The 15841-nt window shown below is 37.8% G+C and overlaps 1 protein-coding gene across 8 annotated transcripts in view; it reads right to left on the reverse strand.

Moving 5' to 3' along the window:
* PLEKHA7 (pleckstrin homology domain containing A7) overlaps positions 1–15841 on the reverse strand; it is a 163808-nt gene that overhangs the window by 70448 nt on the left and 77519 nt on the right. For all 8 annotated transcript variants that reach the window (XM_051620717.1, XM_051620713.1, XM_051620714.1 and 5 more), the window contains one exon: positions 1707–1790. In XM_051620717.1, the coding sequence (XP_051476677.1) occupies positions 1707–1790 (84 nt within the window). The remainder of the gene's footprint in view (positions 1–1706; positions 1791–15841) is intronic.

Consider the following 15841-nt stretch of genomic DNA (forward strand, 5'->3'; position numbering starts at 1 on the left):
AGTGTTTAATTAAAGCTGTCTAGTTTAGTTTTCAATCTGGAAAGTCTCTCTCCTTTAATATCTCTCTCCTTTCCCTGCGTGGGTGGGAAGGGGAAGGGTGCCAAAAGCATTGTGACTGGTTCAATTGCTGATCCTGAGTCAAACCATGACACAAGATCATGGAGCAGATCCTCCTGGAAGCTATGCTAAGGCACACAGGAAATAAGGAGGTGACTGCTGACAGCCAATACAGCTTCACTAAGGGCAAATCATGCCTGATTAATTTGGTGGCCTTCTGAGACAGGGTTACTGAACTGATGTGATCTAGCTGGGCTTGCACAAAGCACCTGACACTGTCCTACACAACATGGTTATCTCTAAACTGGGGAGACATGGACTTGAGAGATGAACCACTTGATGGATAAGGAATTTGCTGGATGGTCACACTCAAAGAGTTGAAGTCAACGGCATGATGTCCCAGTGGAGATCAGCGACAAGTGGCTCTCAAGGGTTCATATTGGGACCAGTGCTGTTTAACAGCTTTGTTGGCAATGGGGACAGTACAATTGAGTCCATCCTCAGCAAGTCTGAGGACAACACCAAGATGTGTGGTGTGGTTGACATGCTGGAGAGAAGGGATGCCATCCAGGTTTGAGGGGTGGGCCTGTGCAAACTGCATGAAGTTCAGCAAGGCCAAGTGCAAGGTCCTGCACATGGGTTGGGGCAATCCCAAGCACAAAAACAGCCTGGGCAGAGAATGGATAGAAAGCAGCCCTGAGAAGAAGGACTTTGGGGTATTGCTTGATGAGAAGCTCCACAAGAGCCAACAATGTCTGCTTGCAGCCCACAAAGGCAACTGTATCCTGGGCTGCATCCAAATAAGTGTGACCAGCAGATCAAGGGGAGATGATTCTTTCTCTCTGCTCTCATGAGACCCCACTTGGAGTCCTATGTCTAGTTCTGGAGTCCCCAGCACAAGAAGGACATGGATCTGTTGGAGCGAGTTCAGAGGAGTCCACAAAGGTGATCAGAGGGCTGGAGCACCTCTCCTATGGAGACAGGCTGAGAGAGTTGGGGTTGTTCAGCCTGGAGAAGAGAAGGCTCCAGGGAGACCTTAAAGCAGAAACTGGGGAGAAACTTTTCACAAGGCCAAGTAGTAATAGGATGAGAGGAAATGGTTTTAACTTGAAAGAGGGTATATTTAGATTAGATACTAGGAAGAATTTTTTTTATGAGTGTGAGGGAACACTGGCACAAGCTGCCCAGAGGAGTGATGGAAGCCCCCTCCTTGGAAGCATTCAAGGCCAGGCTGGATAAGGCTTAGAGCAACCTGCTCTAGTGGGAGCATCCCTACCCATGGCAGGGGGGTTGGAGCTGGATGATCTTTAAGGTCCCTTCCAAGCCAAACCATTCTACAATTCTGTGATTCTATAATATTTATATAAGGCTAAAGAATCATTGTTTAAATATCCAATTTATATTGTCTTTTTGTTTGTTTATTTTTGGGGTTGTTTGTTTTTTAAAGACTTGGTAAAGATTTTCTCCCATGCCCTAACATGGAACAGTGCTAGAATCCAAAACACACTATCACAATGAGAAGTAAATTTTTAAGCATAAACCATCTCTGACATTTTTTCTACAACATCAGAAGAACTGTCCAAGTACTAAACTACTGTAGGCAAATGTGTTACTGTTTTAGATCTCAACATGGGAATAAAACTACTTACTCTTCTCGCAAAATAAATTCAATGTTTTCTGGAGAAACCTGTCCTGTCACAGGATGTCTAAATGATGTGGTCTGCTGATTATGGCTGAAATGAAAAACAAAGAAAAAAAGAAAACAGAAATTAATATTGCTAAACTCAGTAAAATGTATCTGTGATCTCTAAAAGGCAGACCTGATTATATTGATGCTTTGCTGCTGCTACTCAAGAAATGAAACATGTTTGAGCTACTTTTCAAGCCAGAAATGTTTTCAGCTCCTTCATGCACACTTGTTGACTGTGCCAGGGGCACACTGTACCATTTAATTATTAAACAGGTTAATGTTTTAGAAGTAAACAAGTTGCAATCCTTAGTAAAGTAACTGCACTTGAATTTATGATATTTACATCTGATTGTTACCAGATTATTTAAACGTAACACAGAAATTGCACAAAATATGTTACCAATCTTTATTTCTGTAAATTACACAGAACAGAATCAGTAAAATAATTTAAAATGTTGCTGTTTCACATAATTTGTAATATTTAATGAGAACACAGAGAGAGATTTTGTGGAAGCTATTTGTTATATGCTTTTTTCCCCTCTAATACGGTATTTCAATGATTTTTTCTTTACTCTTCCATGCAGAAAATCATATATAACTTCAGTTGTTCAGCTGCAAATATAAACCAGCATAATTTAGAATTTCAGCTGAGCTGAATTAAAACTGTGATTTTCTATCAACTTCCCCTCAGTACTATGTAGATGTTTTGCTATCCTCTGAAATATTGTCAGCCATTAAAGACAATTATTCTAATAATTGTATTTGTATAATGCAAAAATATGGAGCTAAAAAGCTTAGTTGAAGAAAAACTGGTAGTCTTCCTTCCTCCCCAGAGTAGGTCATCTGAATTAATTTTATAGAAAACACATCAGTTTCTAGAAAGTCTCATACCTACTAAGCCCCTTATTCTGTAGCCTTGTCCAAAGAAGCAATCTATAAAAATCAGAACTTTCAGACAAAAGAAAACTGAAGATCTTATTTCAGAATTAGAAAGATTGTGGCTGACAATGTGGGAGCCTTATAATTGGAGAGTTATTCAGCGAGAGCTCAACTATTTAAGCTTCTGAATTTGTATGGGTTTAGTTAAAAATATTTAGGTAAAACATTTCCAAAACTAGAATTCCCATAAACTGCAGGAAAGTGTTAACATATTGCAAGTACATCCGTAAAACAGAAATAAAGCTATTAAATTAATTACACCTCAAGGTGCCAAAAATTAACACTTCACCCATTTTTTGTTGTTTCAAAGATGTGAAGGTTTTCCTCCCACAATGCCCAGACATTTCAGGTCTAACAGATTTTACCCAACTTTCTAGCGTACCAGGATGTCCCCCCAAAACAGAATAAGGCATAAAGAAGTATTTTTGAGTTTCAAAGTAATGAAATTGCAAAAAGGTAACAACCTTTCTATAAAGGACTGCTAAAAATCAAACAGCTCTTGCACTTATTACATACAAATGTAAATATCATAGGACATGCCTTGATTTAAAACAAACAAACACATACAACCACCAACCAACACACCCAAACAACCAAAAACCACCATGAAAAATAAAATAACAAAACCAAAACAAACAAAGATCCAAACCTAAACAAAAATAACCCAAAAAATCCCAACAACAAAAGAATACCCACAATCAAACACACTAACTGCTCACACCAAGTCCCATTTGGACAACGAATGGCAGAAGATGTTTTGATTCTTAAACTTTTCACCTCTTTTCCAACATGCTTTTGGGCAGAAAGTCACATATAGGGGACCAAAATAATGAACATATTAAATAATAAGCTGAAAGCTAGGCCAACTCACATTACACCAAAGGGTCTATTCCAACCTCACTTATTACAAAAACACGAGCCCTACAGCCATTAAAACCCGTGCACAACATATTAGGACATCAACTATCCTGTGACACCAGTGCCAGCACTCGCTCCCTAGAGTGGTGAGAACTGACCTCCATAGCAGAGGTGGGTTAATGAAGTACCTTTGCAGTTTCTAACTCTTCAATTATCCCATGAAATCAGACATCACAAGAAAGTATTTCCAGTAAAGTCTGCAGTGCTGACATCTATAAAGCAACCATGATCTTTTTATCAGAGAAGGAGCAAGGAGTATTGTTTTCTAAAGAAGCATTTTTACCTGAGTTTATATTCTAATTTTGGATATGTATCCAAAGTAAGGAATACGAGCTTGCAGACGTTTTCAAAGAAAATAAATAAATGATAACAGTAACAATTAAACTCCACATTTGTTACACAGTCAAATTTTAAGCTTAAAACTCTCTCCTTTCAAATCAGGACTGAAGCAGTCTGTTTAACCTTTGGTACTTAAGGTAGTACTAACAAAAGCACAGATAAATTGTTAGCTTTAAAAATGAAAGTACATTGTCAGCTTTATTCTCCAGGGGCAGACAAACTGTAAATAAGCTCTCATCTGCAGGCTTTTAGAGGTTAGTAACTCACTCTACAATTAAGACTAGGAAAAAGAACAGTTACTTAGGAAATTAAGTTACCCATTATACCATACTAGCTAGCACTTTTACAAATGTTTTATTATTATTTTCCTTGAAATAAATTCACCAGGCCTTCAGAAGATTAATTAGTCCTCTTGCTGTAATTAAAGAGCAAGTCTATTAGTAATAGACTAAATATTACTTGCTAATAATGAAAGTTTCAGCTGGAAAGTAAACACTTCCGAAATATCTGAGCAATTGCATTTTGAGATAATTTTTGCACTTGTAGTAGAAAGAGCAGAGACACAGAAGGATAGTTCCATTACTCATACAATGCAGATGGCAATTTCACAAAGGAGAAGACATACAAAACCAAAACTTTCCATAAATCTGCAGTTTCAATACTTGGGACGCGACAGGAAAGAAAAGAAAGAAATGAAACCACTGCCACTAACAATTAAATTTGCAAAACACAGTGCTTTATTTGAATTTGAAAAGTGAGAGTTTAAGTGTTTTGCCTCATAAGACTCATTAAGACTAAGCAATACAATTCAAAACAACCTATACAACAGATGGCTAATGCCTTGCAACAAGGAATTAGATCTAAGGGAGATTTTTGTCCACAATGACAGCAGTCAAGCATTGGAAGAGGTTGCCTAGCAAGGCTTTGGAATCTTCATCCCTGGAAACATCCAGAAAGTGTCTGGATAAGGCCCTGAGCAACGGAATTGAACTTTTTAAGTTTGCTCCAACTTGGAAGCTGGCTTGGCTCTGAACAGGAGAGGCTGTATCTGATGGGGACCAGAGGTTTCTTCCAACCTAAATTATTCTGTTCCGTCATTCTCTGCTGCTCCCTCCATCTTTCTCTGCAAATATCATATAATTATCACAATCCCTTTGAAGCTTTTCAATAAATGTGTTTCAATAATATAAGCAGTACCTTCTTTTTATTAGAAAGAGAGAAATTGTATTATTAGACTTTAAGATTTAGATAATAATTTTGTTGTTGTTGTTTTCATGTTTTTTAAACATTAGGTTAACAGTAGTATTTGTTTACATAACAATGGTAACAATAACGTCTCTAGTGAGAGTGACCTAGTAAACCTGTTGCAGTGGAAGTTCTCCTTCCTACCAGAGTACACACTAAGAAAAGACCTGGCACAGTTGTTCTCCAGACACGTCAGCTAACCAAGCTTCCCATTAGTTAACCACCTGTATTTTCTCCAAATAATTTATATTGTTCAGAAATCTACTGTGTATAACAGGCACAACAAATTGGCTTTAATAAAAGGACACAACACGCTGCTCCACTCTTCATACCTTTTTTATTCTTTTTCAATAGATAGAGACTTAATACCACCAACAAAACAAGGAAAGGCTTATGATACTTCACCATATGAATTCTGAACACCATGCAACCTGTATTAGTACAACACTAAACATTTGAAATGCCAGGCTGACTTTTCTAGTATCTTTGCCATAAATTATGGCATTTTTCCTAGAAATCATATTTTAACAGTTTTGTATCATTCCTGTTTTGTATAACTACTCATCAACAGAACCACCAAACCAAAGCAAGCATGAAAACATGAAAAACGCACACAAAAGTTACATTCACTAGCATCTATCAGTACCGTCATTGTTCAGTTACTCTGTAGACTGCTAAAAGTAATCCTGAATTTCAAAGTCACAGCACACCATTTTCCAAGGCTTGCTGTTGGTTTCTAACAGTTAAGACACAAGGCTTTTCATAACAGAATCATAGTTCAAACACTGGTTCTCTGAAATTAGATACTGCAGCACATATCCTGCCATTTCTAAGCAAGCATACACATTGCAAACATTAAGAACTGACAGTCACCCACTGCCTTAAGACGGATCTACTATAGCAGTTTAGAAACACTCAAGACCTTCAAGATGTAAACAATGTTAATACATGTGGCTAGTACAAGCCACATGCTGCTTGAGCATCTTATCTAACTTCTAAGTTAGCCCTAGCTTGAGGGGTGGGAGGGTGGAACCAGGTAACCTTCTTACAAACTGGGTGTTGTTTATGATACTGCTGGGTGGGCAGGAGTGCAGACAGAAAAGACACTTAGATCCTTTGATAGAACCTTACTGCTTGTCATCGAAATGCAGCCCAAAACATTTCTCAGGTATTGATCAAGCAAGTCTGCAAATTTAACACTGCCTATCACTTGTTTGCATTAACCTATGCTATAGTATGATGAAATTTAACTGCAAGCACTTCTGTCTGCATGGATCCTTTTGCAAAACTCATAATTAACATGACTTCATATATATATATATTTTTTTTTTTCTTTTCAGTTCATTTTTTATTCTAGTCAAAACCAGTATTCATAATTAACTCTTGGACTGACTGATACTGATGACCTTTCATTTGAAGTCAAGCAAGTTCATAAATTGCCTCTGGAGTAATTCAAATGCCCAGACAGATCAATCTTGAAACATGTGAAGCAAGTACTGAGTCTTCATCACAGTAACAAAAAAATTTTTAAGTTGCAAGAAAAAGTCACATAATGATTGGTCAGTTCCCTATAAATTACTACAAGCCATTTTTACAGTATTATTTTTCCAATGCAGGCTGATTCCTTTATGCTCCTTTATTCCTTCCTGCAAGACTAGATAAGCACTAACATCTTTATCCTGAATCCCCCCCAAATGGTGGTGATAGTTACAGGAGAGCACCCACACTTCCATGGGAGTTACAGGTTTGGGTGCAGAATAACTTGTGCAGTGAAGAACTGCTCATCAGACAGTGAGTTGTCACTGCAAACAGGAGAAAGCATTTGTGTCTTACCAGGCCAACAGCCAGGCAGAGTTTGCTGTATTTTATAACATATTTCTGAAACACAGCAATAGCTTCAAAAGCATTTCAGCACAGCCTTCCAGAATTTTGTAGATACTAACTTTCAGAATTGATTGGAAAGAGTGGAAATGAATAGTCCAAGAAAATCAGTGTCCCTAAAGTTCTGCAAAAAATAATATTGGAAGAAACAATGCAGTGTAATACAGACATTATTTGGAAAAATTAGGAATATCAGCTAATTGTATTGCAGAAGCAACAGCACCCACTATAAGCTAGAGGCACACAAAAACCTCATATTTTCAAGACACTGGGCATTATCCACAATTTAAAATAGCAGAGTGCCTCCTCGGGAGAGTGGAAAAACACTTGCTCCACTGCAAGCAGTGTCTGGGAGACTTTTATAAGCTCAACATTTCACCCCTTCATACAGTTTAATTAGCATCTTACCCTATGAATTATTACCCAAGAATCACAGAATAAAAGCGATTCTCTCAGATCTTACATCCTCCCTTAGACTATCACCCTGAGGATTCTTAAGTGCATGCCTCTGTACTCAGCACTGGTGAGGCTGCACCTTGCACTCAGTTCTGGGCCCCTCACTGCAGAAAGGACGTTGAGGTGCTGGAGCGTGTCCAGGTGGCCTAGTGAAGGGCCTAGAGAACAAGTCATATGAGAAGCGGCTGAGGGAAGAGAAGAGGAGGCTGAGGGGAGACTTCATTGCCCTCTACAACACCCTGAAAGGAGGTTGTAGGCAGGTGGGTGTTGGCCTCTTCTCCCAAGTGAATAATGACAGGACCAGAGGAAATGGTCTGAAGTTGCGGCAGGGGAGGTTTAGATTGGATATTAGGAAGAATTTCTTTACTGAAAGAGTGATCAGGTCACTGGAACAGTCTGCCAAGGGAGGTGGTGGAGTCACCATCCTTGGAGGTATTCAAGAAACATGTAGATGAGGAACTTCAGGGCATGCTCTAGTGGCTGAGATTGCAGGTTTTGTGTTTGTGGGTTTTTCTGGGGGTGTGTTTTATGGTGTTGTGGGGGTTTTTTGGCTTGGTTTGTTTTTTTTTTGTTTTGGTGGGGTTTTTTGTTATTGTTTTTTGGTTTTGGGGGGTTTTCATTTGTTTGTTTGTTTCATTTGTTTTGGTTTGGTTGGTTTGGTTTTTTATGGTTGGACTGTGTGATCTCAGAGGTCCTTTCCAACCATGACTATTCATCTAAGTAGCAAATCATACAGTACAGAAAGCTGAAACAATTTAATACAACAACTACAAAAGCTGAATAAAACAGCTTTCAAAAACTTTATTACTCTGCCACATAAGAAATACAATCTCAAAACATTTTCTCTACATAGGCTTTTTAATGTTGAAGACAGATTTTGACTTCATAAGACAAAAGCATTTCTAATTTATTATTTATTGAATTTAATGCATAATTCAAAAAAAGTTATTATCAGAGAGCAATACTGCAGGCAAAGACCTTGCTGGGCTGCTGTATGTGCCCTAAAACAACACAGAAACACACTGTCCTTTTCCCCTTCCAATAAAATGGAATCACTTTATCTACTACCTATACCATGGCAAATTAAGTTTTAATCAAATACTATTTTCTTGCAAAATTACAAATGTCCAGAATAGAATTAAATAATTATAGCTGGTATCCATCAAGTTGTCTAAGGGCTACAGTCTAGAATACTGCATCCAGTTTTGGACCTCCTCATCCAGGAAAAGCATTAAAAAACTGAAGCAAGTTCAGCAGAGGGGCACTAAGATGGTCAGGAGCACCTGCTCTGTAATGAGAGGCTGAGGGAGCTGGCCCTGCTCAGTCCAGTTCAATGACAGCTTCAGGTTCATTTGCCAGCAGCCTCCTGCAATAGGCAATGAAAAAGGCTCTTCACAGTGGTGTATGATAGGACAAGAAGTGACACCAGGCATAAATTGAAACAACAGAGCTTCAGCCTGTATGTAGGAGAAGCTTTTTCTCCTCTAGGATACAAAATGTATCGTGAGAATAGGAAAGCACTGGAACAGTCTGCCCAGAGAAGTTTGTACAGCCTTCCTCCTTGAAGGTTTTCAACACCCAAGTGAAGGCAGATCTGAGCAGCCAGGTCTGACTGCACCACTGACCCTGTTTTGAGCAGGAGATCACACTAGAGACCTCCTGAGGTCTCACCCAAAGAAAATTGTCCTACAATCATAGAGTTGGGAATAATTCCTATTTCTTCCACAAAGCCAAAAAAAGCAACCATAACAGGAAACAACCAAAAAACTTTTGTAGAACAGATCTTGCTAACAGACTAATGTAAAAGTCCAGATCGTTAGGGAAGTAAAACCTCAAAATGTCATTAAAACCTGTTTTTTATTCAGCCTTGAATAACACCATTAATTACCTTCTTCACCAAATCAATAAAACTGAAGTCTGTTTACAATCTAGTAATAAATGGTCTATGAAAGGAGATAATTTATACAGCCTGGATGCCTGTGGTTATGTGCTTTTTATCTGTTAGGACACATGTTTCAACCAAAGTTCAGGACATTCAAAACATCCATGGGTATGTCTCAGTCCCTCTCTAGGTCTACACGTCCCCACTCCTCACGACACTGTTGAGGTACTGTCTGTAATCCTACAAACCTCCCCCACTTCAGACATCAGGCTAAAGAATAAACAAGGATATTAGCATCACATATTCTGAAGTATCATTTAAATGAAGAAACCACAATTCCCACAGTGCACACCTATTCTTGTGGGTTGGCTGTTTGTGTTCACTGGCATATATATTAATAAAAGTTCTTTCATTAGGAACAAACTGTTCCAGCCTATCTTCTTGTTAATTCTGAAATGCTTCAAACACCATTCACATCCAGCTTAAACCAAAAATTAAAAAATCACAGCAATAGCCTTATTTCTTTTGGTCTGTATGACTCTTGACTGCTTTAAAGGAGTTCCTCCTTCCCTAGTCTCATTCAAATCATTATGTTGGACAAAATATGATACAACTCCAAGTTTAAATGAATTTGTAAAATATTTTTCCTATCAAATCTTAAGTATAAAATGGAGTACAGTACTTCTGAAAGGCACGTAACATCAGGCTCTTGCTTGAGAGACTAGTAATACAAGATCATCTTGCCTAGAGCAACAAGTTTAAATTAACAGTCTGTAAGACCAACTCTTCAGAGCTTTGAGTTCCACACCTACCAGTTACTTTCTTTTCCAAGGAGGCCCAGCACCTACAGCAGAGAAATACTGATACATACGAAAGCCATGACATTAGCAGCAGTTCACAGAATGTTACTTAAAGCACACAAATCCATACAAACCCAGAGATGAATTTACACTCCACAACTAAAACCAACATAAGGCCCCTTAATGAGGGGCAGCTCATACCCTGGGAGCCATTCCTAGCAGATCTTCATCACAGGCAAAACTGGCCCTGCAGGACACCTGTAGTGCTCTGTACCTGCATCCCTACCAGCGAGAAAAAACCACTACACATTATAGTTGCCACTGCCATTAAATAAAACTCCAAAGATTACAGAAAAGGGTTATTTGCACTCTCAAAGACCAGTATCCCTCTAAAAAAAAAAACCACAACAAAATCCTTTAAAAAATGACATTCAACCACTACAGTACTCAAGTTACCATGTATTAATCTCACACTTTCATACATCATACAAAATCATTCTGAGGCAAAAGCTATAAAGCTGATAAAACTCTATTAAAATGTTATTTATCCAATTTTTTTCCATAGTGAGAGAGACTGACTATGATTCATAGCCTAAAACTAATGCTAGATTAATATTTTAGGGATTAGAACTGTAAAACAGGGATGGAAGATTAGGTTACTCACAGAGTTTGTACGTTACCTAGAAATGTATTTTTAATTCAACAAAAAGCTCTTCAGCATAAAAAAAACCAAAAAAAACAACAAAACAAAAACCACAAAAAAACCCCAACTGGTTTTATAGCTGTATCAATTGTTGATGACTTCAGTCAAACCTGCTCAAATAAATAAATAAATAACCTAGAGCCAACTTGTCCTTATAGACAAGTAGAAATACCTAGTGTTCCCAAGTCAGACCAGCAGAGAAACTCCTATGACATTTCCAAACAATCACAGAAACATTGCTATAGAATTAATTTCAAGATTTCAAGTATTCTCTTTGGTATCTTACAGAACATAAAACATGATAAAATTTACATAACACTACAAGACAAACTCTATGCACCAAACAAAAAGAAAACAACATGAAAATATTAAGAAAGTTGACATTATGCTAAACAGTTCTAACCTCTAAAATGTTTCTTATTTTAATATTCAATATTTTAGTCACTGTAAAAAGCCAAGCAAACAGTTTTGAAAATAAGCTGGTTTTATGTGTGTAATGCCAGAATTTTCTCTGTTAAACATTAATTAATTCTACAGAAGGAAGGCAATTATTTTCAGTCTTCCCCAACCCACCACCATGTAATCAAAGTATGCCCCAATATGAGTTAATAACAATTTACATTATTGGCATAAAACACACTGAGTTTACTGCAATTAATGTCTAAGTATGCAAACCAAACATAAATCAAATGTAAGAAAACTCTCAAATAATCACATTCCGTGCTTAATTTCTTAAATCTATACATTGCACTGTCAGAAGGTGAAAATCTGAGAATCAGATATTAAAATGAAATACAATTAGACAGCTGTGAGAAGAGTAGCACTGAAAACAACCCAGCCGCGGGAAATATTTTGCATTTTCTTAATGTCACTAAGTAGACATATTAACAGTGCATGAGCTGCCAGCTCAGAGAAAGCCCAACGTGGACACAGGTGATGACAATACAAAGATCAAGTAGCTAATGAAACTAGCACAAGGAATGTAAAAAGAAATGCATTTTCACTCTTCCTTTCAACAACAGCTTTAGGTACCAAATGCATTTTTGAAACTACGTTGTTGTTTTTCTATGAAGTGGTATGGAGGTTTCATTTTTATCAGCAAACATCAGTATACATCACAGGATAGCATGTATTCATATGGGGACAGCATGCATCTTCAAAAACAGATCTGAATTGGACCCTGTGAAACCACATTATCCCACTGGGAAAGATAAAAACCTCTTCCTCTAAACACATAAAGAGTGCTATTATTTTTCAAAGTAATTGGAAAGATGAAGCAACTACCACCTTTCACAGTAAGCCTGGAAATCAGCAGATACATATAACAGCCAAAACTTCAACAGACAAAACAGATGTAAACAGTCCTTAACTTTGGTTCAGGGAGCAAGGCCTCAGCAAAACTGGGCCAAAAGACAGCTCTTTGTACACCACTATATATAGTGGAGCTATCAGCTACACTCCTCCTTCACCACTTGAACAGCATGTTACAGCCACTTAGTCTGGTTCTTGTCCTGTAGCTCCAATGTGCTGAAGCCCCCACCAGAGCACTTGGTTCTTCCCAACATGAAGCCAGGGCAGGTAACACCTCCAAGCGTACAATGGCACTGCTCCTGCTGCGGCTTTAACGCTAGGTTTTTCTCAGCACACTTGGCTCCACAACAAAGCTCATACAGCTGAATACTAGAGAAATATGCCCTTCAGACCTCAGCCAGAAAATGGACAGTATTATCCAGCTCTCACCTTTTGTAATGCAAGGCCTGGTTCTCTGCCATCTCCCCGAACAGGCCAGTGACCTCACAGGATGGTCCTGTGTCAGCTCGCTCTCTGACCTCAAACCACTACCCCTGGTTAAGCACCAGGGCAGAGCCCCAGCTCCACGGGGAGGGCTCCAGCTTGCGTGTCCCCCTGCCCCCAGGCAGCTGACACAAGGGCCAGGGCTCTGCTGAAGCAAGAGGATCTGGCAGCAGGAGAGCTCTCACCTTGCTGGTGAGGCCTAGGGTGAGGACGGGAGTGCTGCCAGGATTAGAGATTGAAAGAAATTCCTGCAACTTTTTCAGATCCTGCCTTAACTCCTTTCAATGCTGAGCAAGTCTCTATCAAGCATGTGACTGAAACCTGGCAGCTATGAAGGTGAAGGAACTTTGTGGGAAATAGTATTTGTTTTTCAGGTAATAATTTAGCAATACATACGATGACAGAATGCCTTTGAAAAATGGGCATCCTCAACTTAAAGAAAACTTTCTAATCTCTTTAAAACGTAGGTATTAAATAGTCCTTCACTGTTCAGGTTTTTTCCCCTACAGATCCAAAGTAAAGTGCCCAAAGCACACGAGAGAGCAGAGCTAGACTAAGAGCTAGACACTCGAGTTAAGTTCAGGCCACCACTATACTAAAAATGGGTTGATTTAATGCTAAGTTTTACAATGCAAAAATCCAAATGAAACATGATTACAACTATATACATACACATTTGATCAAGAGGATTACAAGCATCCCAGCAGCTTTTCAGGCTTTCAGTCTTTCCATCATATTTTAATTTATTAACTATAGAAAACACGTTTTAAAAATGCTTAGGTAAGCTTAAATGTATAATGTAGCAATTTCATAATTTGCAAAAGAAGAGTCAGAGTTGTTTCAGGGGCTTTTGGGTGTGGGCTTTTTGTTGCTTTTTTGTTCTACATCTTGACTATTCTGTACAATTAAACTATTACAAGGCCACAACATTGTAGGGATTCTTCTCAAGAACTCTTGCAATCTTTCCCTCTTCTCCAGTGCTATATTTGACTTTACAGCAATCAAAAACAAAGCTATGACTTATTTCTACCTTCTTGGACAGCGTGCCACGTTACATTAAAAAAATTTAGCTTTAACTTCATAAAATCTTCTTGAGTTCATTTATTTGCTTTCCATTTTGTACAAGTGTAAATTACGTTACCTCCTCTTTTGCAAGGGTCCTAGCTGGATTCCTAAGTAGTTACAAAGAGCAGAATAATTTGTCTGCACAGGCACTCATTTCATCTCTCATTCTTCCCCATGAATTCTGTGTGCTTATGAAAAAACTGTAGCTTAGAGCAATAATCTCCAACTAAAGGTGAAAAAGCTGCAGATTTGTTTGGAAGTTGGTTAGCTATGACTACCACACTCAACTTCTCTAGAGCTTTATCTGATTACAAAAAGTCAAAACCTCCAAAGAGGAAATAGCTCCTCTTAGAGAACAGTAAGTAACTGGACAAGCCCTTTTATTATTTCTTCTTGAGGACTCTTGTTCTGCATATCGAAACTTCATTTCAGATTAATTTCTACTTAATTTTTCCCAGTCAGCTATTGGAACTGATCAAGGTCATGAATCATTACTCTGAATGTATTGTTGCCCATACTTACTTAATTCTAATTAAGTGACCAACAAATGACACTTACTCCTAAAATACAACTTACTAGACATTGCAACTACACTATTTAAAAAAAACAATCTGTAGGTAGCACAGAAAAGAATAAGACTTTGGAGTAACTAATTTTTGCCAAATAAGTCATCACTGACTCATGAAGTGATTCTGTTTCCAAGTTAATCAGTTTTGTAATAAAGTTGAAACAATTTGAATTTGTTGAGTGATGATTTTTCAGGTATTTCAGATACTGGATCAGAACTTGGAAATATGTCTTCACAGAGAAATGGGGTTCTCCTACAAGAAAAAAAGAAAGAAGTGGCTAAACTTGTAAAACCTGAAGTGCAGTGTTTTTGCATCATTAACAGATAAAAGAAGTTAATAGTTTTGGCACAACTACATTGAGATTTGGGAGATCGGGATTCAGACCTTCGCTCTGAAGCAGATTTCTTGTATGACCTTGTCCAGTAATCCTACTTTATAAAACCAACATTTTCTTAACATTTAAGACTTTCAAAAGAGGTAAGAGGTGCCTACCAATTTTGAGTCTTTACCTCATTTGCAATTTTCATGGTGCTATCGCAGTAAATACAAGCAAAACCAATCATTGTTTTTCAACAGTAGAAAGGACTATCCTGACCTTCCCGAAGAACTCCAGCAAACCTGGGAGGTGAGAACAGGCTGGAATTTCTCAGTCTAGCTAAACAAGATATGCTGCTGCCTTCCAAGTTTAAATGTTTACACATTTACAGAAAAACTCTTCCAGTGCATGGAAGTTTATTCTTTATGGTATTTATATCCAACAGAACACCATGTTTATTCTGAAGACAACATTTTGGCTACATCAGTTATTCTTTTCACTTCAAGTAAAGTACTAAGTGTATGGATGTGCAAAGAAGGTTTTTCACTAGTGTCCTTTTTCACAGCTATCAGGTAACATACTGTAAAACAGGATACAATTCTGTATAAATATAATAAAGCCTAAACCATTACAATAACCAGAAAGCAAGTTTAGCAACATTATTTGGCAAGATTGAATTGCCAGTGCAGTTCTTTGAAACTGAACCAACCAATGCCATCTGGAAACTTGCATCTCCAAATATAAGTCTCTAAAACTAAATTTACTCCAAGATTAACTTTTCTATATTGCTTATCTAAAATCTTTCTTCTCAATTACTTATTTCCTAGTTGTCCTCAACTTCATTCGCCCAGGTACAACTTATAAATAACTGCGCTGAAACATCCAATTCAGCTTAACATGCTTCAGAATATGTTTGGTTTTCTGCAATCACATACTGTTATCTTATTACTGTTACTTGAAAACAATCTAAGAATCTAAATCAGTGATGCTAACACAACAGATTAAATTCCAGAAGTTATGAATGGTAACATTTATTCATCTCAAAAAACAACACTAGAAAGACATAAGTACATTGTAAGTCAAACTTAGGTCAAAGCAGATGAAAAGATGTGAAAACACCCTGTTTCTGAATAACAAGGTGGTTTCTATGAAAAATCTAATAAATTAATTACTCTTATCTTGTATGA

The sequence above is a fragment of the Apus apus genome, chromosome 5, assembly GCF_020740795.1.
Source record: "Apus apus isolate bApuApu2 chromosome 5, bApuApu2.pri.cur, whole genome shotgun sequence".
NCBI lineage: Eukaryota > Metazoa > Chordata > Aves > Apodiformes > Apodidae > Apus > Apus apus.